This window comes from Alosa sapidissima, chromosome 9 (assembly GCF_018492685.1).
Source record: "Alosa sapidissima isolate fAloSap1 chromosome 9, fAloSap1.pri, whole genome shotgun sequence".
Lineage (NCBI taxonomy): Eukaryota > Metazoa > Chordata > Actinopteri > Clupeiformes > Clupeidae > Alosa > Alosa sapidissima.
This window is the reverse complement of record NC_055965.1, coordinates 7,145,481-7,171,789: the sequence shown is the minus strand read 5'-3', so window position 1 is coordinate 7,171,789 and position 26,309 is coordinate 7,145,481. Positions and strand designations below refer to the sequence as shown.

General features: G+C 46.0%; 1 protein-coding gene across 3 annotated transcripts in view; it reads right to left on the bottom strand.

The window, feature by feature from the left end:
* Positions 1-26,309, bottom strand: part of prkcaa (protein kinase C, alpha, a) — a 155,317-nt gene that overhangs the window by 14,017 nt on the left and 114,991 nt on the right. For all 3 annotated transcript variants that reach the window (XM_042103080.1, XM_042103081.1, XM_042103083.1), the window contains 7 exons: positions 25,687-25,824; positions 25,154-25,327; positions 22,181-22,272; positions 21,047-21,109; positions 19,235-19,373; positions 5,806-5,886; positions 3,640-3,747 (listed from right to left, as the gene is read on the bottom strand). In XM_042103080.1, the coding sequence (XP_041959014.1) occupies positions 3,640-3,747; positions 5,806-5,886; positions 19,235-19,373; positions 21,047-21,109; positions 22,181-22,272; positions 25,154-25,327; positions 25,687-25,824 (795 nt within the window). The remainder of the gene's footprint in view (positions 1-3,639; positions 3,748-5,805; positions 5,887-19,234; positions 19,374-21,046; positions 21,110-22,180; positions 22,273-25,153; positions 25,328-25,686; positions 25,825-26,309) is intronic.

Sequence of the window (26,309 nt, the reverse complement as noted above, 5' to 3'; positions counted from 1 at the left end):
GTGATGGCGATTAGACAGGGAATTTGGTGGTGGAGCCAGGACTGGACGAGCTGCGAACTGCACCATTCACAGGCCATGACTGGCAGCTCAAATATGTCTCAGTGATGGCTAATTAACAGCTAATGTAAGTGTTTCTGCACTGGCCTGCTCACAAAACCCTCATTAGCGCTAAATGACTCCACGAGTGTGTGTGTGTGTGTGTGTGTGTGTGTGTGTGTGTGTACACTGTATATATGTGTGTGCTGCATATGTAGGGAGAGGGGACTAATTGGTTATAACATCTGTAATTATATAACTTCCTGACAAAGTGCTTTTAATTAGGTGGTGATCATAAGAGATGAACAAGCTGGCTTGTTATTACAGCAATAAGCAGCAGATTTCTGGTGCACCTCATATCTACATAGAGATGCAGCAGATGGCGGAACGTGGAGATATTTGACGAGGGATTGTCTCTCCCCCCCAAACACTTGGGGGGGGGGGCTTTTAACACTCTCTGTCCTTCTCTGTTACCCTCTCTGTCTCTTCTCCCTATTCCTGTCCTCAATCTCCTTGTACAGAGACAGACAAAAAGAGTGTTGAGTCAGAGAAAAAAAAAATAGACATGAAAAAGGACGACCGAGCCAATCGGTGAGAGACTACATCAAAAGAGAAAGGAGAAACTGAAAAGGAAAGGGGACGTCTCTCATCTGCAAAGCTTCACTGTCCACTGTGCGAAATGAAAAGTTCAGATCAAAGAGAAGACGGACAAGTGTGTGTCCGAGTGTCACAAGCCATTTTATGGAAGAAGCACATTTTCTATTGAATTGGAAAAAACATATTGAGGGGAAAAATATAGATAAGTGTAATAAAGTTAAAGAAAGCGATAAGTAGTCTCCAATAAGACAACTCTAACAGATACGATTTATTTGAGTAACTGGAACAGTCTATGAGTCTACCTCTTCCACTGCTGAAACTAAGCTAAATCCATCAATGTTAAAAATAGAACAGCAAAGAAATCTAAACCCTTAAATCTAAAAGCAAAAAAATAAAAAGGATAGAAGTTTGGATTCAAAAACAAAACAAACACATGGTCTGTTACTCTCTCTCTCTCTCTCCCTCCACCATCCTCTCTCTATCCCTCCTTCTCCCCCACTCTTTAGCTTTCTGGGTCACCGTCATGACAGCCACTATGTATCCATTAAGCTGGGCGAACGGCCAGTGAATGGGGAAGGAGTCCCTGAGCAGCGCTGTCTGGGAGAGCGCCAGCCCCGACAAAATGAATACTGATGAAGCTGACACTTCACTTCTGAGGCCCATGATGGAGGGGAGGGGGCGAGCAAACCAACAAGCCAGTCGGGGGGGGGGAAAGGAATCGAAGGAAATATATGGAGAGAGTTGGATTTCAGAATGAAAAGACGGAGAGAGAGAGAGAGAGAGAGAGAGAGGGAGGGAGAGAGAGACAAGGAAAGAGAGTGAGTGAGTGAGAGTGAGAGAGAGTGAGAGCGAGAGAGCGAACAAGTGATGAAGTGGAGGTGAGAACGTGAGGACGACGAGAGGACCCTTGGGTCATCGTGCTGCTCATCGACCGCCTGGCCCGGACACACGGATTAAGCAGACAGCGTTCACACCGAGCGCTCGTGTCCTAATCGCCTCCACTGCAGGGAATCAGCCTGGCATGAAATGCTCGTCCAAAAAAAAGAAAAAGAAAAAGAAAACCCACCTCTAACTTGACTAATTTCTTTTGATCGGGGCTCAGAACACTCAGGGCTTTTGGAATGGCTTTTGTTGTCACTAACAAGCTCTTCCACAGAGTCAGTGCAGCATAGCCGTCTTGCATACTAAGACAGAAATGTACTTATTTAAGGAGAGCTCACACTGCTCAACCGTGTGTGTGATAGCACTGGAATAGCACAGGATGTGGAGCTCAACACATGAATGTGAAATGGTGAGAAAGGGGAAAACTCACCCACACTGCATTAGGAAAGTACAGCTTCCTCACTAATTAGTGCAGAATTAATCAGACTGCATTACGGTTTGTCACGAACCACAGATGAACGTTGGAAAGTTAAAGTCAAAGACATAGTTAGGCAAGATTTGTTTGTGTACATACTTGATGCATTTCCTAGAGCTCATCCACAGCGACACAGTTCTAGTCATTAAAGTAAAATGTTATGCCAAAATGAAATGTTATCTGTCAGTTTGTTGATCACTATAAATAACGAGAGAATGCAAATAGGGAGGATATAGAGTGAGCTATGCTACGTGCAGAATTGAAAGCAATGAGAAATAAACAACACTAACATCAACAACCTGAGGGTGTTTCTTTGTTAATTTATGTGCTGTAATTTTAAGGTAGAGATGTCATATCTATGAGACATTCCATGTCAAGTGGTACCCTGGCCCCGCCCGCCTGTATTTCTGCTTATTTTCATCTCACTGAGATTCTAGTTTTGCTCCTCTCAGTGTGCTTGTATTACTGTATGTTTCCCTCAGCCGCCAGGATGGCGGGCCAGTCAGCGATGAGAAGGAATGACGTTAGTTTTGAAATCGAAAGAGGCAGTGGTTAACGGTAGTAGCAAATATAGCAAATCACAGTCGGAGGAAAGTGTCAATTTAAATAGCATACAGGCAAATACATTGTTTCCTGACTGCCTGTGCAGTTTATTATCAGTTTGTAAAGGTTAGGCAAACTACGAACTACCTGGCTCTTAAAACAAAGAAATGAGATAAACGAAATCTTTCAACTTCCCATGTGTCAAATTTCTGAAAATCGAAGTGGAGGTCTTCCTTTGCTTTAGAATAGCCAGTCAAAGTTTATTTTTGTTAAAAATGCTTTGATACAGATTTAATCCGTCCTTTTAAAATGGTTTAAATAGTGTCCATTGCCATGGATTACTGCTTATTGAAATATAGCAGCTTATTACAATTTATTAGCTATTTTTATGCATCTCTTTTATGTTTTATGGTGTTTTTTTACACTTACAGTTTGTCACTGTTGGCTGTGCTTCATAACTGCTATGACTATATTTCAATAAATATATTAAACTGAAATGGTCTACCACCTCATGAAACAGTCACCCACATACAAATGAATTCACTGACAGTTTTATGTCCCATTATACAGCACAGTCACTTGTTCGCTCAAACTATCTTTGTATTCAGAGGGAGTCCTTGAACTAGCAAATATGTGGCAAGGCAGTGTCACCACTAGGGAAGATTAAGTGCTTGAGGCCACCCACAAGTGACAGTGTGATTTTTACTCGCACTGAAGAGACTACACCAAGTTAGGAGCCAAAAGCAGCAAGGGCAGCGAGGGGAGAGTGGGGTTTTTGGTGAAGGTTTCACATCGCTTTAGGAGCGGTGACATTAAAAGGGCGGAGTGCCACCTAAGGAGCGCCGCGCTCTAACGTGTTCGGCTCGGTCTGAAAACCCTGCGGCCTGATAATAGGTAAGTGAATGGCTGGCGCGGACACGGAGCAACAGATACAAGAGCAGCCATTTTGGAGAGGGAATTGATGACAAAAGTGCGCCAGTGTCTGGTGAGAAGAACGAGATCGTCATGGCACCGAATCTCCGGAGGCCACAGGAGACGCTCAAATAAACTACTTTTGTTTGTAAAAGGAGAAGGCTTTTTTTTCTTTTCTAGAAGCTTCCACTCACCCCTTTGCAGACGGACACGGCCTCTTTGGACAGGGACTTGGGGTAGGAGACGTTGTGCTCCATAATGGACTGGAAGAGCTCATCCTCATCCTCACCATCAAAGGGGGGCTGCAGAGGGAGAGAGAGAGAGGGAGAGGGAGGGAGAGAAAGAGAAAGAGAAAGAGAGGGAGAGAGAGAGAACAGTCAGTAAACAGCAACTTCTACTTCTACTTTCAGCCTTTTCAGTCAGTCTTGATAAATATTCTTCTCATCTAAAAGTGTGCAAATTGAGTTAAGGAAATCAACAAATCGATTGATTCCGAACAGTTCTAATGTAATTGAATCCAACATTTGTACAAAGCATTATGCCTAATGAACTGCACAAGAGCACATCTGAACAAAAAAATCTTGATTATTACTGATCTAATCTACTGAACTAAGATGGCAAACAAATACAAAATAATCTAAAACAATCTTACGTATTGTGTTTGAATGAGCCTAAAGCGGTAAGGCAACAGAGCAGGGTCAAAAAAGGAAACCTGTGAGTAATGTTAATTGGTGTTTTGGGAACGCCATAATGGATCTAAAAACCAAGTGCAGTTACATAAGCAATCAGTCACCCAGTAGCGCAAGTCTCACAGGAGCAGAAAGACTCGCTTAGTCCATTTATTAAAACCTCAATTAGAAAAACATCTCAATGTGGATTAGTTTAGGAGCTGAGTAACTGTCTTATGCCATGTGGTTCAGAGTTGCAGAGAGAGAGAGGGAGAGAGAGAGGGAGAAAAAGAGAGAGAGAGAGAGAGAGAGAATCAGAGAGAGAAAGAGGGAAAACTGGGACAAACTGAGTGGTGTGGAGAGAGTGTGTGAACAGACAGCGAGATAAGATAGATTGAACAAAATCAGCCAGACATAATGATTCTGCTAAAAGGCAAATGACGAGGGCTATGAACCCATTCCTCCTCAGTAATGTCCCCCTACTTCTCTCCACTCCACTCTGCTCCGCTCCATGGCTGCCAGCTCACCTGGCACGGCCACACTGTTCTCCTCCTTTTATCTTCCTAAATGCACTATTATTTTTTCACCTGCCCATGGCAAAAGGTACCGCTTCCTCTCTCTCTCCCTCTCCCTCTCTCTCTCTCTCTCTCTCTCCCTCTCACAGATGAACCTAAACAATAGGTTCATGCGGTACATGGGCAGGATTGATGGGGTGGGTTGATGGGGGGGTTTGGCAGGGGGTGTGTGCTTGAGTGAGTGAGCTGGGGGCATAATAAGAAAAAGAGCGGCTCACAGGCCTTTGGACAAGGTGAGCTACAATAACGTGTCAATGAGCTGGCGATCAGGGCTTTTCATCTTCCATTTAGCAGACACGTACAGGGGCGGAGAAGGCTGGGGCGTATAAACAAAACAGGTGATGAAAACACAGGAAGAGCGAGATGAGAATAGAACAGAGGAGAGGGGAGGGGAGGGGTGGAGAAGAGAGGAGAGGGGAACGGAAGAGAGGAGAGGAGAGGAGAGGAGAGGAGAGGGGAACGGAAGAGAGGAGAGGAGAGGAAGCGCTTTCATCAGACATCTGTGAAGAGCAGATGAGAGGGACTGAGCCTCTCGTGTCCCTGGAGTCCGACTCTCAGCACTCAGCCGTCCGACAGAGAGGCCAACCAGGGCCAGTCCCCACAGAGTAGCACTGGACCCAGGAGACATGAGGAGGAGGCAGGGGGAGAGAGAGAGAGAGAGAGAGAGAGAGAGAGAGAGAGAGAGAGAGAGAGAGAGAGAGAGAGAGAGAACAAGAGAAAGAGAGAGAGAGAAAGAAAGAAGGAAAGAGAGAGAAAGAGAAAGAGAGAGGTGGGGGGGTGAGGGAGGTCTCAGTGGGAGTGACCTGGTTCCTCCAGGTCTCAGAGGGGGTGTTGCTGCTGTGCTGTGAAAGTGAGAGCAGCGTGTGTCACATGAGTACTGAGTGTCTCTCTGTGGTTGTGGCAGTTCTGCTGTTTATTTGAGTAGTTAGCCACATATGTGTTTGCATGAATAACACATTTTCACGTGAGACCCTGGTTGTATGGCTTTGTCCATGGACTGATGATAAGAAACAGCAGAAAGAGAGAGAGTGAGAGAAACAGAGAGAGAGGGGGGGGAGGGAAAGGGAGGAGAGAGAGAGAGACGAGTGTTAGAGGAGGATAAAAAGGCCTTGTTTACCTGTCCTGCAAGCATCTCGTAGAGCAGGACTCCGTAGGCCCACCAGTCCACTGAGCGCCCATACGGCTGATAAGCAATGATCTGTGGAGCGAGAGAGAGAAGCCCACAGTTAGTCTATATGTACAGTACACGCATGTTCACATAAACACTCGCATAAACACACACACACATGCACACACACACAAGCAAGCATGCACACGCAAGCACACGCACACACATTGTGTAGTGCCAATTACGTTGCTTTACACAGATGCTGATGCCGTCTGGTATAAGCCAGTAGGTTGCACATGATGACTGTCACAGTTGTTAGTGTGTTGCCAGGTTTGTTAATTGTCTGGTTCGATACACCTGCTCATACAAAGATCTTCGCCATATAAAGATCACACGCACACACACACACACACACCTCGTCTACACACCTTTGGTTGGCAGGAAATATTTGGCATCCGCATTCAAAGACAAGTGTGCCAGCAGAGAGGTTTAACACTGTGTACACTGCCTACTGCATGACTGATAGAGAACGCTAACACAACAGATGTGTTATGTATTTATGTGGCTGGTTAACTGCATTTGTGCTCCAGGGCACCACTATGGTGAGCTACTGATGGAACACTGATAATCAGTCACACTCAACATCTCATTTTCTTTCTCTTAAGCAGACAACCACATCATTTATTTACATTTATTTATTTATTACAGTTGGCTGTGGAAGTTTGAACATGGAGGAGTGGAAGAATTCAACGTCTCTTAAACCAGCACTCTCTCCCCTTTCTAGTGTACTTGTGAACTTTCTCTCTTATTCAACTGCGACCCAGAAAGAGAACTACATCACGTCTAGGACATGAATCACAAGCCGCGTCATCCCCACCTCGTCTCCGTCCCCGGAGTGGGACGCAGTCCGCACGATCCCCGAGACACATGCCTTCCGCGCTAGTGCCGGGCGCCAGTCTGCTCCGACGTGCCACTAGCAATTAGCCTCCGTCGCAGCTCGGCCTTAATTAGCGTCCGTGCCCGGCCCGCCCGCCTGCCCGCCCACGCGTTTAGCCTAGCTTAGTTTAGCGTTCACGCCGCGGCTAACAGCTGCGCCGCAACTTCCCTGACCTGAGACGTGACAGATAGGGTCTAATTAAGCAGGGACTGGAGAAGCGCCCACTTGACTCAGAGTCTGGCAAAGTGAGAGCGCTACAGGGTGGGGGCAGTGCGTGAGCGTGTGTGTGTGTGTGTGTGTGTGTGTGTGTGTGTGTGTGTGTGTGTGTGTGTGTCTGGACTCTGGAGGACCGCCTGAGAAGCTTCCTAAGAGTCACTCCAATTAGCCGACTGCACGATGAGAGCGTGCTTTTACGCTAAAACTCCATTCTCTCCCTCTCGCCTCCTCGCCAGGATCTTGCTCTGTCAAGAGCGAGTGCAGTGCTGCGCAGCGACCCAGAGGTGCAGTCCTCCAAACGCTCTCCTCATCCAAGCCCCGTCAGTTTCATGCAAATATCAAACACTTCAGGCAACAACCACATTCAGTTCCGCAATTACAGTCCCACTACAGCCACAAGAGTCTGAAAACCAAGCCACTCCTGCTAATGATCCGTTGTAGCATTGCAGGTAATATATAGGAGTTACTCTCAAGAGCCATTGCAGTGATGGCCCATTCAGGCTGTACAAAACGAATCACTTGCAGCCTTCCCTTGGGCTGTAACCACCGCAGCGTCGACTGGCCCAGCTATTCTTGGGTTTGTGAAACATCAGCATGAATTAATTACACATTAACTCGTCAACCAACCCCCCCCCCCCCCCCCCCCCCACAGAGGCCGAGTGAGTGATGGCTGTCCACACAGTCACACAGTGGGAGTCGGGGAGGAGAGGAGCCATCAATAAAAGATGACCAATCGCATCATGCAGACCAGAGGGGAGCGTAGCAGAGGGAGGGAGACCACGGGCTGAAGGCTCCTCCTGAAGCACATCCAACTCACAAACATATCTTCTAGTGCGTTCCACAGTGAAAGCAATTCCTCCATTCCTCCCTTCTCTCCAATGGAGGAAAGAAGGAGGGAATGGAGGAAAGAAGGGATGAATGGAGGAAGGAAGGGATGAATGGAGGAAGGAAGGGATGAATGGAGGAAGGAAGGGATGAATGGAGGAAGGAAGGGAGGAATGAGGAAGGAAGGGGGGAATGGAGGAAGGAAGGGATGAATGAGGAAGGAAGGGATGGAGGGAGGAAGAGAGGAAGGAAAGATATTACTGTTGAAAATACTGTAGCTATTACAGGTAACAAAGGCAATAGGCCAATAGTTTATAGACAGATAAATAGTCAGCTGGGTGGACTGACAGACATACAGAGAGAAAGACCCTTCATCATTAGCAGCACTCCGTGCATCAGATTTCTCCAGCACACTTGTACATTTACTCCACTGAACCACAGCTCTCATGAGAAATAAGGGAAAAAAGAGAAGAGGAAAAGGAGGAGAGAGGAGGAGAGAGAGGAGAGGAGAGAGGAGAGAGGAGAGGAGAGAGGAGAGGTTCAGGTTGGCTAGCTGTTCTCTCGCTTCCTCCCCTGAACCACAGCTCTCATGAGAAATAAGGGAAAGGAGAGGAGGAGGAGAGAGGAGAGGAGAGATTCAGGTTGGCTAGCTCGCTTCCTCCCCACTGGGTTGTCACGGGGCCAGAGTAGGGTGGCGGTGGTGGTTGTGTTGCTGGAGAGGGGGAGTTGAGGAGGGTGGGAGAGAGAGAGAGAGAGAGAGAGAGATGAAAAAGAAAGAGAGAAAGGGTGAAAGAGAGGTGCACCCCAAAGAGGCGCTTCACGCGAAGCGAAAGAGTATCAGCCAGAGCTCAGAACCAGAGCCACGATCTCAGAGCTCAGAGCGCCTGTGTGGTGGAGGGAGGAGGAAGAGAGAAAAAGAGAGAGAGAGAGAGAGAGAGAGAGAGGAAAAGGGAGAGGGAGAGGAAGAGGGAGCTTGTGTGTGCCTATACAAATCTAAAAACACAAACACATAAACCCACAGAACAAGATAAAAGCAAAGAAAGTACACGTGACTTTACATGTGAGGGGGTGTGAGTCTGTGTATTGTGTGTGTGTGTGCGTGTGTGTGAGAGAAAGAGTCTGTGTATTGTGTGTCCGTGTGTTTCTTTGTGTGTGTGTGTGCGTGTTTCTTTGTGTGTGTGTGTGTGTGTGTGTGTGTGTATGTATGTGTGTGTGCGTGTGTGAGAGAGAGAGAGTCTGTGTATTGCGTGTCTGTGTGTTTCTTTGTGTGTGTGTGTGTGTGTTTCTTTGTGTGTGTGTGTGTGTGTATGTATTTGTGTGTGTGTGTGTGTGTGTGTGTGTGTGTGTGCGTGTGTGAGAGAGAGAGTCTGTGTATTGTGTGTCTGTGTGTTTCTGTGTTTCTTTGTGTGTGTTTGTGTGTGTGTGTGTATCTATCAGGGTCTGTGCTAGATGGTGGTTAAGCGCGCGTGAGAAGCCCATCTCTGTGTGGGCAGAGGTATATGCAGATTTAGCTTGGCGCTCGTTAGTGTATTTTGGTCTGTGTACAGTGAGCTGGCTAGCGCGCGTGTGTGTGTGTGGGTGGGTGGGTGGGTGTGTGTGTGTGTGTGTGTATCTGCATGCCGTGTTCTGAACATGCTCTCTCTCTCTCTCTCTCTCTCTCTCTCCATCCCCTCAGGGTAGATTTGCTCATTACTGTATCCAGTGGGCAAAGCGGCTCTCTGTACTTGTGATTTAGCCCTCCTGAGCCACTCTCGACAACACAACAAATCTCAACCATTCCTGTTGCTGTTGCACACAGGTCGTCTGCTAATGCACCACATCTCAAGCAGAAGGGGCCAAGGTGAGTCCCCAAAGAGAGGGAGAGTCGGCCAGGCTGATTTGTGAAGGCATTTTCACGCAATAAAAAATGGCCACTTCAAAGTGTGTGGCCCCTGGAGAACTTTCTGGAAGCCGTCCAAACACCTTGGCATTCAAAGAGCGTGGCACGCACAACAGTTCCTCAGGGGGAGGTTCACAAAAATACACATGGGCCTAACATGAAGCGAACACACACACACACACACACACACACACACGCGCACACACACACACTACCTAATGTGGCACCTTAGAGAAAACAAACACCTTCCTTGACTTCACACATCTGTCCAGACTAATCTTAACACAGCACAACTGTGGCAACTGTTGGTGTCCATTTTTAGCCTCCTCGCCACTCACTGGCCCTGCCTCTCCTCACCTGCTCGCTCCACACCACTCCTGTGTGGTGACACTGAGAGGAGCTGTGCTGCCAATTAGCCATTTTGGCTCAAACCGCCGCACAAATGAGGCTGTGGAAGGTGCCATCATTTTCACAAAGGGCTGATTGTGTTCCAGAGACAGACTGGCCAGGGCTCCAGGGCTATTTATCAGCCACGAGCGAGTGGCAATATGGCCCCTTTCAACTGTCTCAGCACGCAGGGGCAACTGTGAGTGGTGGGAGACGTGCTATTTCCTGATCACACCTACCAGATGGTGGTAGAGAGGGAGAGAGAGAGCGTGAGAGAGATAGAGAGAGAGCGAGAAAGAGAGAGAGAGGCAGAATGAGAGAGAGAGAGTGGCCTATTTACCAGGCTTGTGTAAGAGTGAGTGTGTCTGAGGGTGTCTGAAGGCATTTGCGGGCTATCATGCGTCCTCCTCTGAACGAGACAGTTGACACACACACACGCGTGCACCCACACACACACACATCTTTCTGGAGGCTCATGGTGCATGTGTGTGCATATGTAGAGCATCCAGTTTGGGTCTAGTCAAGTGTGTGGGCTGGATTGGCCGTGTTCAAGAGCACAACAGCTCGCTGGGTTGCACAACATCCTCACACAATTGTTAGCAAGGAGTTTATTCTACTTAACAACTCCTCAGTGTCTGGTGTCAGAGCACCATAGAGTCTGAAAGAAACTCCACTCCCCCTCAAGTGTTCTATTTACAATGCACTTACATAATTAATGCATCATAGCATGTTCTACTTGTGCAACTATACAGCATTTCACATTACTACATACACTAATAGGCTTGAGCAGGGGTGCTGCTGGCCCTTATGAAAGTCAAAAAAGGTGTTGGGCCCTTAGAATCTTCATGCAGAGCCAACTCTTCTTCTATGATCTTCTCACTTGCAACCCCTTCAGTTATTGGCATACTATGAGACTGGGTGCTATTGGACAGTGAGTTTGTACTTTGTAGTCTGCGGGCTGGTGAGCAAGGATGCTCCTCCTCTCCTTCTGCAGGGGGCGTCAGCACCTTGGACAGCGCTCAGCTGTCATCGCTCTGTCAGCACCTCCTGGTCTCGTCTCCGCTGCCGCTTGGCAGGAAGACATCAGGCTCTATAAACCGCTGGACGTCTCAACGTCGGCCGTGCCCCGAGGGCAGCCTTCAATGTCAGACAAGACTGTGGAACGCAATGCAAGACTGTGGAATGGGCAGTGACTGAGATAGAGCTGATGAGGACGGCTTCCCAACCAAAACCAGAGCAATGGTCAACACCCCTCGCCACCTTAATCCATCTTTTCACTATTGACTAATGGCTTAGAATAAAATCATTACGGTCAACAAATCCACACAACATGAATAGATTAGTTCATTCAGAGCTGACAATTTCAACCTCTAGTTACTATCAAGTGAAATTGTCTAGCAGATAAAAAGTCAAGTTCAACTGACCAAACTATGACTCAGCCACGTCCACGTCCACACACCAACACACGGAACAGACAGGATCCGTTTCTTTCAGATGTGTGTGTGTGTGTGTGTCTCACATTTGCCCTGAAAGCCTTGGACGTCCTCACTGGCCAGCCTGACTGGCCTTCAAACCCCCTGCCCAATCAGAGGCCCGGTCTGGGCTGGACCACACTGTGCCCCTGCTCTCCACGGACCAATTAGAACTCTGAGACACTTCTCCACAGCATTTACTACCCCATGCCAAAGACCCAGAACAAAAAACGCACAACAACAAAAAACGCTTTAAAAGGCATTTTTCACAGACTCCCTCCATCCCCACACCAGTGTACATATTCACCATGCCGTGGCAGCAGAAGACTACTTGAACTGGTGCATTGATCCCCATGCGATTGGCATTGCTTAGTGTCTGAAGATGAAAGGGTGTGGTGGGCCTAATCTCTCATTGCGGTGGGTGGAGGCGGCTAAACAGCGATGAGACGGGCAGAGAGGAGAGAAAACAAGACGGAGGGCAAGACAGGGCACAGAGAAAAAAAAAGCCCCACCCTGAGTGAGACATGACTTTTTAATTAACGACGGAGAGGGAAGTGCATAAGGTTGAGATAAATGGAGCGGGGGAGTATTAAGAGAGACGACAAGAAGGAGGGAGAGAAGGAGGGAAAAAGGAAGAGAGGAGGGAAGACATAGTGGAAGAGTCTAAACAAAAACAAAGAGGGGAGGACAAGGGAAAAGGGAAAGAAAGGGAAGGAAATGAGAGAGAATACAAATAAGAGGAATGGAAATAGGAGAGAGAGAGGAAGAGAACACAGAGAAAAGGAGAGGATAAAGTATGGCTTTATTATTCCCACCATGGCCTTGGCCTCTCTCTCTCTCTCTCTCTCTCTCAAACCTGCTCAACGTTCAGGTGGCTTTCCATCATAGACACAGTGCCTACACCCCATGTAGAACAGATGTGTGGTGCTGCTGCTGCATTTCCACAGCGAGGAGGAGGAGGAGAAGGAGGAGGAGGTAGAGGAGGAGGAGGAGGAGGAGGAGACCATGAGCCTCTGCTGGTGTGCGTGACTGGCATGGACCCTCTGAGGATTAGCGCTGGATAACTCCCTCCACAGGGACAGGTGGGAGAGATGCATGGGAATGCCAAGGGCTGCATCCGAGATGCACGCGAGCCACTGCCGCGCACCGGATCAATACAAGGCCTCTGTGAGGAATGGCGCACAGACGCTCCCATACTGAACACATCTCAGCATTCCTCCTCCTCTGGGTCCACTGGGATCACAATGAGTATATACTGCAGAGAGCATCTATCCTCTATGTGTGATCATGTTCTGAGGCAACATAAACACACCAAGTTATTTTTCCCCCATGGCCACAGCTGAACTAGCCAGCGGCAAGTATTTATGATGTTATTAGTAATAACTTATTACCCACTGGAATCATGCATTGCTTTCAGGAAATCCATCGTAATTGGTAAGTTCACTAGATTCATTGTCCATTTCTAACACCACACAGACACAGACGCACACACACACACACACACACACACACACACACTAGATCCATAGAGAGGAAGGGAAATATGGAGACAGAGAGAGATGAATGGGGAGAGGGATAAATGATGTAGTCACAGAAATCGAAACCCTCTTTACCTCCATTAATCATACCAAGGTTACAACGCTCATACCCTTCCTGACTAACACCACAAATGACTCCCTTCCTCTTCATCATCATCATCATCATCCTCTTTATCATCACCTTCCTCTTCCTCATGCTCCCTTGGCTCGCATTCTGCTGGCCTATTGACCTTTGACCTCAACAGCGCAATCCGCTGCTGCTCTCCAAAACATTCTGACAGAGTTACAGCACTGCAGACTGCTGAGGGATGCACAGGGATGGAAGGAGGAATGGAAGGAGAGATGGAGAGATAGAAAGAGAGAGGGAGAGGGAGAGTGAGACGGAGGTCTAGTCTAAGATGGGGAAGGACTCTGGTGGAGGGTACTCATGAGTGATCCCTCTAAGTACACGAACACACACACACACACACACACACACAGACCCCTGCTAAGCAGCATGACAAAATGGCATGTGACATCTGCAGATTGGGTCATATTGACCTTCACCTCAACAAGCTGAAGGCTGCAAATGTGTGTGTGTGTGTGAGTGAAGGTCTCGGTCTCTCTCTGTGTGTGTGTGTGTGTGTATGTGTGTGTGTGTGTGTGTTTGTGTGTGTGTGTGTTTAAGAGAGAGAGAGTAAGTGAGAAACAGCAAGAGAGAGAGAGTGCGTGTAGTCTTGTGTCTGTATGGTTGTGTGTCTAGGTTTGTGTGTGTGTGTGTGTGTGTGTGTGTGTGTGTCATCATTCTGACTGTGATAAAGACAGACATGCCACGACCTCTGCTGCTCCACTCTCTCCTGTTACGTTCATATTTATTACCCATAGTTCCACGGGAATGGCCAGCAGTCAGTTTGTGTCATGTGACGCATCGAGGCAAACATTCTGTTCTGGTGAGCGCATCACTGTGTGTGTGTGTGTGTGTGTGTGTGTGTGTGTGTGTGTGTGTGTGTGTGTGTGTGTGTGCACTTTCGTCCTCCCATCATACTAATACTACTTGACAGTTTTGGATCATGCTCATAGTCACTCAAGGTTTTCTGTAGTGCCTGTAATTCAGATTCTTGAGATTTCAGTTAATGAGAGCTCTCAGTCCCCACAAGATGCTGATGCTGACACACACACACACACTTTTTACTCAGACACACACATGTCCAGCTGCCCATTTTTAAACACAAAACTGGATGAAAATTCACTATTTTTTGTGATGCAACTGGGCGTCCAGATCTGAAGTGTAATGTCAACTGGGTTTTGTAGTCTACTGACCTCAGAGAAAGAGCCTCGCCAGCTCTTGGCCCAAATCAACATCCATTTCCTCCAGTGGCTTGAAAAGCCAGTCTCACAAATGCCAAAGAGAAACTTGAGCGAACAACTTGTTGAACAAGAGGTGTGGCACGATTCTCTTCTCTCCTTCTCCACATGCTCCTCCTGCACTCGTTTACTCTGACCTCCCTTCCTCTACCCTATGGAGCTCGCTCTCTTCTGTCCCTCTCTACCTGTTCTTCAAACACAGACAAGGGGACTGGAGAGGAGAGGCGACCGCCGCCTACAACTCCCAGTGGAGAGAGAGTCGGAGACAGAAACAACAAGATTATTTGTGCAAACACAGTGAGCGATGGACATTTTGTGGGGGCTGTACTCTGGTAAGTACTTTATGTTGTTTACACCTCCCAGTGGAAGTGCACACATACAGCAACAACAGAAAATGACACATTTCTTCAGCTACATTTGAAGAGTTTGGTTGATAACGCTATATATCTCCATTTTTAAAAACATTAAAAAGTCATGGTATTTAATTGTGCATTTCAGGTAATGTCAATCAAATTGCAGTTGTGCTGTTTTGATTGAGCAAAGATAAATCAAACAGTTATACTCAAATTACTTTGAAAACAAAATGTAAAAAAAATATTCTTTAAAATGGAGGATATAGCGTTTTAGAACCAAACTCTTCATTTATTCATTTACATGTATTCACCTAGAAGACACTGTTGTCCAAAGTGGCATACATATGTCAACTACATTACAAAGGATTACATCCCCGGAGCAACAGTGCCTTGCTCAAGGGCACAATGGTGGAAGCAGGGAATTGAACCCACAACTTTCATGCTACTGCATGCTAGTCCAGCTCCTTAACCACTACACTCCCACCACCCCGAAAATGAATGCAAGCTATAAACATTTCGATCAAACAATGGATCTTTCAATCAGACAATGATGTACGTGTCTATTTCTAGTCCATCTATATCTATATTTGGGTGGTGGTTATAGTTGCTCTGGGTACAGTGGCCATGTGATATAACTGACATATAGAAACGTCTACTATTACCAACCGTCCCGTATTTCCGACCTCTTACGTGTACAGTATGTGTCATTTAATATTAATTTCTATACGGTGGATTCCTAAAGAAATGCAAGCACCCACACCATAAGTGTATCTTAAGTAGCTATGTACCGAATTGAACAAAATGGTTGGTAATGGGTGGTTTTACAATATGTAAATCGCTTTGGATAGAAGTGTCTGCTAACTGAATACATGTAATGTAAATGTTATATTCATTCTATCTGTTGGACTGTAGTTATGGTGGCATTGCACAAGCCTTATTAAAAACAAACTACCAGTGTAAGTTCCCCAATTGGGTCCCACTGGTTCCCATTAACATCCATTTTAAAATGGTCCTGTTAATGGCTGCTTAATTAGCTGTAATGTCTTTAACCATGGGGATAGAGGTGTTTTTAATTTGGTCACTCTATTAATCCTAATTCCATTACATGTATTTTATGAAGTTCAACTTTTTAATGTCAAGGGGATATCTACTATGGGCATTGCAATTACAGTACATAAGAAAATGTAAAATTGGTAATGATGTGGCAAGCATAATTCATTGATAAGACTCCTGTTCTCCAAAGAGCAGTTTCCCCAGGGTGTAGATATTTGACACATTGTTCACTGGACCAGCAGATCATGTGGATGTCTGACAAATGACTAACAGATAACCTGAATCCCCCCAGGTCACGTTCGAGAACTGCCAGCACCTCTGTCCTCCTCACAACAGGGGCAAACTCAACCATCCAGGTTCCTTCCAGCAGGATCACAGACAGGCATACAGGCAGGCAGGCAGACAGGCAGACAGACAGACAGACAGACAGACAGTGAAACAGCTGGCTTCCATGAGTCTGTTTTTTATGCACTGCAGCATCTGAGTCTGGGTGTCTAAGCGAGGGACTTTAAACCACTGACTGCAATGAGGGACCTCTAGATCAGGCCAAATCAGTTACGATTCCTTAGTTGGGGACAATGCCCCCCCATGATCCTCTCCCACTGAGTGGATAAGTAGGTCAGAGATGCTACACCGCAGTGCTCAGGTATCAGTGCTCAGTATCCAGCCCAGGGGAACAAGCCTTTGTGTCACTGCGTGTGTGTGCGTGTGTGTGCTTGTGCATGCGTGTGTGTGTTTGTGCGGTGCATGGACATTCATGGAAGTGACAGCATCACACACTGGAGAATGCTAAGAGCCGGCTTTGAACTGAATATTAAAAACAAAGACACAAACACACACAAAACTGATAAAAGGCAAAGACTGACATCAAAAGGCAAACCTTTTATTAGTATGATTACTTGCGTAATAAATGTCTAGAGAGCACGTTTGGAGTATATTACATGGAGCAGATAAAAAAGAAGATGCTCTCTAGACACAGTGAAACCATTTCCTGATTGAGCAGCTGTTTGTCCCAATTTTGTACCCAATTTGTTTTCCAGAGCGTAGAACAAAGTGAAATGTTTATGACTCTCCATCTTGGTGTTCTCCTAGCTCGCCAGAAATGATGAATCAAACACTAATGGCTGAAGACTAACCGAGTAACGCTTAATAAGCTAAAACAAACCACTGTCTGAACGCTGCCAAAATGTCTCTGGATTGATTGTGTGACAGTTCGCCCCCAGAAAATGGCGGTGGAAGAGATTAGATAAGCGTGGTCCCCTCCGTTCCGCGGCGAGCGCCGCCAACCAGAGCATTAGCCATTTCCGCGCGTCGCGGCTTGTTAACACCATGCACTCGCGGAACTCAATTAAGCTGGAAAGGGCTTTTTGCGAGGAAATCGATGCAGGCGACACACACGGTCCGTCCACTTCCATTCATTCAACTCTTGTCGTTCATTCCCTCCCTCTCTCTCACTCATTCATCCCATCTGCTCCCCAGACCCACATTTGTAGGCCAACAGCCTCATTATCGCTGGACATGGACAAAAGCGTTTGGCCGGGCTAACGTGAACAAGCGCCGGTCGATACTGTGGTGGTGAGACACGGCCGGTGAGTGTTTGTGCTGGGCTCATTAGCCCAATGACACGGCCCAAGACCAGGGGGAACCGGGGGTCGGACAGACGTTTTTTTTCTTCTTTTTCTTGGTGTTACGGTTTATTGCCTCACTGATGACGCACTGACACAAATTACACAGTAAACAGAGTGCAATGTTCATTGGCCTGTTCAGCCTAGTTAGGGCTGTGTCAAATTGTGTGTCTAGCATGAATGGTTACACTCCTGGAATGCTAAGTGCTTCAGATATTTCACAGAGGAACTGCTCTCATCATGACAAATGTACAGGGTTCCTACTAAGTGAATTTCCATGACCTACTAATGAATGGTACAATATACTAAAGACCAAAGATTTAGAGCAGCCACAGTGTTCAAGAATCTTTTATTTTTTTAGAGTGGGAGAATAAATGGGCAGTGAATAAACAAAGTTGGGCTAACCACAACTGCTCAAACAAGCAGTAAAGCTAATAACCAGATATATAATATACCGGTACACCAATTCTGCGTGGAAACATAATCTGTATTAATGTATTTTGGCAAGTAAATTTTAAACCGCTACAACAAAATTCCCTGATATTCCATGACTTTGCCTCAAGAATGATCAAATTCCCTGACTTTCCATGTCTGGAAAAGACTTTCTAAAATTCCATGATATTCCAGAAATTCCTGTGGAAACCCTGAATGTAAGACTCCCAACTGGTGTGGATAGCAGGCATGAAAAGTGCCCTGAGAAAAGCGTCTGATTGTCATTCTGACACTGATGCTATGGCTATGCAGGGTGCACAATAGAAGCGCTCTGTTTGTGGAGTGTAAAAATAGTTTTAGAAGACTAATCTAATTTCTTCAAATGTATGTAACGCAATCACGTCTGACATTGCCAGTCCCATTAGTGGATGCTTATTGTTACAGCCGACGTTCCGTGAACGAAATGCTTCAGTTATGTGCCTGGTGTAACCTGCCCGTCAGCCATACAACTGTGAAAATGACTATTGGGACACTAGCTTTGTAAGTGCAGTAATTGTGGTGAGAGTCACCTGAAACAGTTTGGCTGTGACAAGTGTCTAGCTTGGTAAGTCATTCAGATGAAAGCCATCTAAAAGCAGTTTCAGAGGCATGAGGGAGTAGTTTACCAGATGACAGGACAAGATGCTTCTTCTTGTCTCTAAGAACTGTGAACATGCGGAGGACTCATTCAGACGAGGCAGAGCTCTGTGTTCTTCTGATAAGGCCCACACAGGCCCTCGAGCTGAACAGTGTTGTTTAGGATGAGATAAGCTTGTCAGTGCCACTCAGTATGTACATATAAGTGTGTGTGTGTGTGTGTTTGTGTGTGTGTGTATGCATGTGTTTATATGTGCCTGTATGTGTGTGATTATGTGTGATAATGAGTATGTTTGAATGTGGGTTGCATGTGTTTATGTGTGTGTGTGTGTGTGTGTGTGTGTGTGTGTGTGTGTTCATGTTAGCGTGTTTTGTATGTGTATGCATGTGTGTGTTTTCATAGATAAAAATGTGTGGGTGTGCATTCCATAGCTAAAAAGCACACACACATCCGGGTCTTATGATGTCCACTGACTCCTCTGCACGACCCAGTATAAACCTGTGTGAATACCACCACCACACATGTGTAAATGTGCACAATTGCCCTTAAGAACATTACATACACACACACACACACACACACACACACACACACACACACACACACACACGTGTGTGTAACTATAGAAAACTCTGTGATTTGCACAAGATCAATCGCTGTATAAACATGCTTAGTTTTCACTCATGTGGCATGACGGCAAGCCGGAGGGGTCAAAAAGGGCGCGTCTGTGCTGCACTGACCTCTGGGGCGATGTAATCGGGGGTGCCACAGAAGGTGCGGGTGGTCACACCCTCCATCATGTTCTCCTTGCACATGCCAAAGTCGGCGATCTTGATGTGGCCCTCTGCGTCCAGCATCACGTTGTCCAGCTTCAGGTCCCTGACAGGGCAGACAGAGCAACGACAGGTCAGGACACTATATGTACATCACGTTGTCCAGCTTCAGGTCCCTGACAGGGCAGACAGAGCAACAGGTCAGGACACTATATGTACATCAGAGGTAAATTTGCATTCTATTGATATTACTGAATTTAGCAGATTCTCCCAGTCTGTGTGCACCCTGGGCACCAAACCCTTGACCATTGTGCTGTTAATACACTGTCCAACAAGTTGAGCTACAAGGACAATATTTTACAAGGACACTGGATCACTGTCCAAAAGACAAGTTTTAGTTGAAAGGATGTATTTGATTGGTGGTTCCCATCCCTGGAATTAAGCCTTTGAAATATGTACTTAGAACTCTCCGGCTCTTCAAAGTTCAGCTCTGAAAGCTGAAGGTCAAGATTAGTGGAATCCTGGGTCTTAGACGAGCTCTATGGAGAAATACTGGGGAGCCTCAACGTAAGACCTGCCTCTCACAGAGCTTGTGGAAGTTATGGAATAAATGGATTTTTTATGGAATAAACAGCATTTTTTGTGGCGCAGCATCCAAGGACATTTAAGGCCTTTTAATATCATTTGTCATTTTTTGGAGGAACCTCTCACTCTAGTGAGAAAAGCCTTAAAACGGTTTGTTGGCCTCTCTGTTTTTCCACAGTGTTCTGCTGACGTTGGATGATGGCTGCTCCATTTCTTCAGGCTAGTTTGGTTTGGGAAAAAACACCACCGTATCAACAACACCACAAAAAAAGGAAAGACTGCATCCAAAGCAAAGCTACTTATCTCTTCTGGACTCATATATATATATAAATATATAAGAAAATATATGACTCTATATATATATATATATATATATATATATATATATATATATATATATATATATATATATATATATATATATATATATATATATATATGATTATATATGGAATTATGTAGGATAATTGATTATCTGGGAATATCATACACAGAGCATATGGAAAGAAAGAACAGTTAATTACTTGCTTTCTAATATGCACTATACTAATCAACACTGCATTTGTATGAACAATATATCTTATCCCGTAACAGCAAAGGGAAACACTGCATCCAAAAAACAAACCATACATGAAAGCTGGTCCCATCACTGAACTATTCTCTCTCATCACTACCCACACAGCTTCAGATGGCAGTCACGATTCCAAAGACTGTCATTCTTTGATGCTGGGATTAGTTTGGGATGAGTTTAAAGTATTCAGTAGCAAGTAACCAACTGGCTCCCCAGCAGGCATCAACAGAGCACTGACATCCTAATGAAGTCTCAATAGGGCTACATAATTAATCCATTTTTAATCAAAAATCCCAATTTGATTAAAATTGTTGATTGATTATAGAAATTAGCTAATCGCAAAGGCTGCAATTAACTGTGCAGCTTGCAACTCTGTCCTATTGGCTAAACCGTATCACATCAATCAGAGGTGACCCAACTTCAAGAGAAAAAATAGATTATTGAACTGAAGCTTGACTTTCAAAAATGATATTGTAAAATCAAACCAAAATTATCTGTCAGAAAATAATCACAATAGATATTTTCTCCAAATCGTGCAGGCCTAAATGGCAATGCATCCTGTAATGTTTCAGATTTCAGGAGTGACACATAGTGACAGACAGTGAGCGCCAGGCTGAACCCACCTGTATATGACTCCTTTCTTGTGCAGGAAAAACAGCCCAACAGCGATCTCTGCTGCATAGAAGCTGCAATGACAGGTACAGTCAATCAGAGAGACTCACTTCAAGGACCGATTACTACAGATAATCTTCTTCAGAACTCCTCTCTACATGACCAAATACACCACATGACCATGTTTATTATTTTCATAATTATTTTAAAGCATTTCTAATAACTCATAACTGAGAAATGAAAACTATATGTCATGTTAATGAATATCCTCTCTAAGATCTTAACCCATTTACTCCTAAAATTCCTGCTATGGCATTCTAGACTAAATAACCTTATTTCCTTAGGGTTTTCTGAAAAAATACTAAAAATTGTCAACGTCTACAAAAATGTAATATCTAAACCTCTGTAGCACCTAGAAACATGAAATAAAAAGCATGCTGCGCTACGCAGCAACCAGCAGGAGATTCAATGTTGCGCTATGCAGCAACCGTCAGGAGATAGAATGTTGTGTCGTGTAGCATCCGGCGCAAATGGGGTGAGAAGGCTCGACTTTGAGCCATGAGGATGATGCCCAAATATGAGGAGGAGGAGGAGGAGGAGGAGGAGGAGGAGAGGAGGATGAGAGTGGAGTTTCTGTGGGGCTGTGCACACTTCATCTGGGCCTGGCTGGACGGGGAAGAGGAAGAAGAGGAGGATGAGGAGGAAGAGGAGGAGAGGGAGGAGGAGGAAGAGGAGGAGGCGGAGGAGTTTGAAGAGGAGGAGGAGGAGGAGGAAGAGGAGGAGGAGGAAGAGGAGGAGGCGGAGGAGTTTGAAGAGGAGGAGGAGGAGGAGGAGGAGGAAGAGGAGGAGGAGGAGGGGAGGAGGAGGAGGAAGAGGAGGAGGGGGAGGAGGAAGATGAGAGTGGAGTTTCTGTGGGGCTCTGCACACTTCATCTGGGCCTGGCTGGATCTGACATGTTTACAGAGAAGAGCCGTCTTCAGGGTTCTGCTGTCGGCTCCGAATCAATACAACTGACAACAGAAGGGACACACACAGATACTAAGGCTAACTCTCTCTGTCACACACACACACACACACACACACACACACACACACACACACTCACACACACACACACAGAAGAATAAGAGAAGAGACACGCTTACACAGCCTGGGGCTCCTTGAACTTGCCCACTTGTTGGATATGGTACATGAGGTCCCCACCGTTGACATATTCCATCACAAAATACAAACGGTCCTGGGAGATGAGAGAAAGAAGAGGGAGAGGGGGGAGAGAGAGAGAGGGCGAAAGAAAGAAAAAACAGAGAGAAAAAAGAAAACTAAGAGACCAAAATAACCCAAATGGAGTCCAAATTGTTGCCCATGACATCCATCAGCTTTGACACGGGCAGTGGCTGGAAAATTAACTTCCCACACACACTCACACACAGCCTGTCTGGCTGATGAGACTTTGATGAATGCTTGCGAGAGCCTGGCAGGGTTGGAGATCACTGCACTCACACCTGTCTGCGCCCTCTGCCAAAGCAATCACGCCTGGCTCAAAGAGATATTCCCCATTCCCATAAACACACACACACAGAAAAAGCCCACTCCTCAAAAGAGGTTCCACGCCTCGGTACGTCTCCGCTCTACGACAGATGTGTGGTGAGCAGCTGAGGCCTCCAGGCCCCCATCAGCACTAAAGGAGAATATGACACAGGCTGCATTTATACAGGCTGCTTTAAAGGACAATATGACACAGGCTGCACTCACACAGGCTGCTTTAAAAGGACAATATGACACAGGCTGCATTTACACAGGCTGCTTTAAAGGACAATATGACACAGGCTGCATTTACACAGGCTGCTTTAAAGGACAATATGACACAGGCTGCATTTACACAGGCTGCTTTAAAGGACAATATGACACAGGCTGCATTTACACAGGCTGCTTTAAAGGGGAATATGACACAGGCTGCATTGACACAGGCTGCATTTACACAGGCTGCTTTAAAGGACATTATGACACAGGCTGCATTTACACAGTCTGCTTTAAAGGACAATATGACACAGGCTGCATTTACACAGGCTGCTTTAAAGGACAATATGACACAGGCTGCATTTACACAGGCTGCTTTAAAGGACAATATGACACAGGCTGCATTTACACAGGCTGCTTTAAACCCACGAGATCCTCTGGGCTGCCTGTTCAAATGCACAGAGCAGGGTAAACGACTCCGTTAAGGGCCATGTCACGTTAATGCTTATGTCTGAGCCACAGCTGGTGATGTTATGAAGGCTGCAAGAGAGGGATGCTCCAAGTGTGCTGAGTCCCCACAGCAGCATCTGAGTAGGGCTACAACACCCAAAACACTACTAGCTACGTTTAGGGAAATAAGAGTTATAAGATTGTAAAGAAGGCTATAATAATAATGTCTGATCTGGTCACAAGACCTTCATAATCAAATACTAATGACTTATATCACTGTATCATAAAGGGTGTATTGAGTGATTTAAACACACAACAGGGACGTCTCTGTGTGTTCAATTTGAGAGAATAATGGTTCCAATTAAAGGCTGCAAACCATTATAAAACTCCCTTCATAGAGGCCATTTGAATTCCCCCCGTTTCTGTTTGAAGTGCTTCAGGTTCTTCCGGCATGAAGACCCCCCACTAGAGGGAGTAAGCGGCTACTGAAGCGGATGACGTCATCACCGTCAAGTTGCCCCCCCCCCCCGAGGCCTCAGGGACACCTGAGGGGTCAGTTAAGTCCTCTGGCCGACACACCTGAGGGGGTCAGTTAAGTCCTCCGGCCGACTCCTTTCTGTTTGGCGCAGTCGTGGTCCCAGCCTAACTGAATTAGGACCATTGTGTTGGGTGCACCGATGACGCACACAAAGCCCTGGCTTCCATCAGCAAGGCGGACTTTTTTATTTCACCCTCACCACAAGCTGACCTATCCTGACACCCCGTCCCCAGAGAGACGCTGATTACGCCCTTTCACTTGCAGTGCCATTAAAGATGACGAATACGGAGGGGTGTGTGTTTGAGAGAGAGAGAGAGAGAGAGAGGAGAGAGAGAGAGAGAGAGAGGAGAGAGAGAGAGAGAGGGTGGAGAGAGAGAGAGAGAGAGAGAAAGAAATGTCCATTTTCCTCTGCAGTGGCCTATCAGAAGGTAATTCTGGGATAAATGATTCAGAAGGCTTTATGAGGGTGGCCATCACATGCCCTCTGGGGAAAAGAGGATGCACAACAGGAAAATCTACACACACACACACACACACACACACACACACACACACACACACACACACAGCAATTCAACACATGAATACAAACAAACCATTAAAAACGTGCATTCAATATTGAGATCCAATTTGCGAGAGAGATTACAAACGACATGTTCCGTGAGATATCCATAGAGTGTTTCCAGAGGGAGCGATGCACTCCTCACAACCTCTCCATCTGGGCAGCCACAGGAAGCAACAACCAATCAGTAACCATTGTGAGAATTCATCCAGATAAAATGCTGAGGTAAATTGGCTTTACGTTGTATGTGGGTTATGTGTGTGATGGTGAAAAAGCAGTGGTGTGTGTGTGTGTGTGTGTGTGTATGAAAGATAGTGTGCACCTAGAGCAATTTATACATCTTTATACATCTTTAGTTCTATCAATCTGTTTTTGTTTGTGTGTATGTGAGTGACAAATAGAGAGAGAGAGAGAGAGAGAGAGAGAGAGAGGAGAGAGAGAGAGAGAGAGAGAGAGAGAGAGAGAGAGGAGAGAGGAGAGAGAGGAGAGAGGAGAGAGAGAGAGAGAGAGAGAAGCCTGCCATATTTGCCCAGTGATTGCAGAACAAACAAATGAAGGTAAAATATATTCTGGGAGAAGTTAAAGTAACAGCACTAGCAGCTGCACAATAATGCACATTGAATTGAGTTGAAAAAGAGAGTGCCAGAGAGAAAGAGAGAGAGAGTGCCAGAGAGAGAGAAAGAGAAAGAGAGAGAGTGCCAGAGAGAGAGACAGAGAGAGAGAAAGAGAGAGAGTGCCAGAGAGAGAGAGACACAGAGAGAGAGAGAGAGAGAGAGAGAGAGAGCAAGAGAGAGAGATGTAAAGAGGTGCAGGTGTGTGGGGTTCTCTTACCACAGTCTGGAAGCAGGAGTGCAGCTGGGTGAGGAAGGGCGGTTTGTCCTGCTGGGCCAGCACCCTCTTCTCCACCATGGTGCACTCCACATCATCGTCCTGGATCACCACGTCCTTCTTCAGGATCTTGATGGCGTACAACATATCCGTCTCCTTCATCTCCGCCAACATCACCTACACACACACACACACACACACACACACACACACACACACACACACACAACCCACCGCCATTACTGGTGTATATCATATAGGATTCATTTTCTCGCTAAGAAAATGTATGTTCATGCTTTCTCCACACAACACGTACAGTATCATTATGTGTTGTGTGAAACAAAAATTTGTTCCAAAGATCGTTCAAAAATGAAATGACAGTACATACAACATGACTAAATCATTCTACAACAACCAGCATTACATGAAATGTGTCTTCTGGTAATTTGATTACAACATTTCACTTGAAAATGACAAATAACAACCACAATAAAACAAATAAAAACTTCTATGGACTATGGTTAACTAGTTCTCACCTTTCCAAAACTGCCTTTGCCCAGAACGGCCAGGAAGTTAAAGTCGTCGAGTTTGACCATGTCCAGGTTGTTGGACGGCAGACAGGACTGACTGTCGTCCGAGGGTGTAATGACCTTCTTGGGCCCGAGCTTGGCTTTCTAAGCGAAGGAGAGAGAGGGAGACAAGACTCGTAAGGTGCTGAAATGGCTCTCCTGAGGCGCCATTGCCAGACAAGTCCATAGACATAGCTGGACCATAACTGCCAATCTGACCAAGGGTTTCTTAACCACCCCAATGACCCATAACTGAAGCGGAGACGCCATCACACCCAGAGATAGATGAAGACGACACACAGATGCTCAGGGCAACACATAAAGTATTATGGGGTGTTTGATGCAATACTATGGCCTGGGGCGGCCTTATAGCGGGACTCAGAGGAAGACTTGGGGAATGAATCCACTGCACCAAACTCCAGACACCCAACAAAGCTCAAATACATGGCTAGAGTTGACAAAAGAGCAGCATACAGCAAGCTGCATGATAAAATGAAGTTCTTGGGTTCTAAGCAGGCTATCGGTCTACTCAGGCATTCCAACTGTTGACAGAGCTGCTGAAGTAGCCTAGTAGATGAGAAAGCACAGGA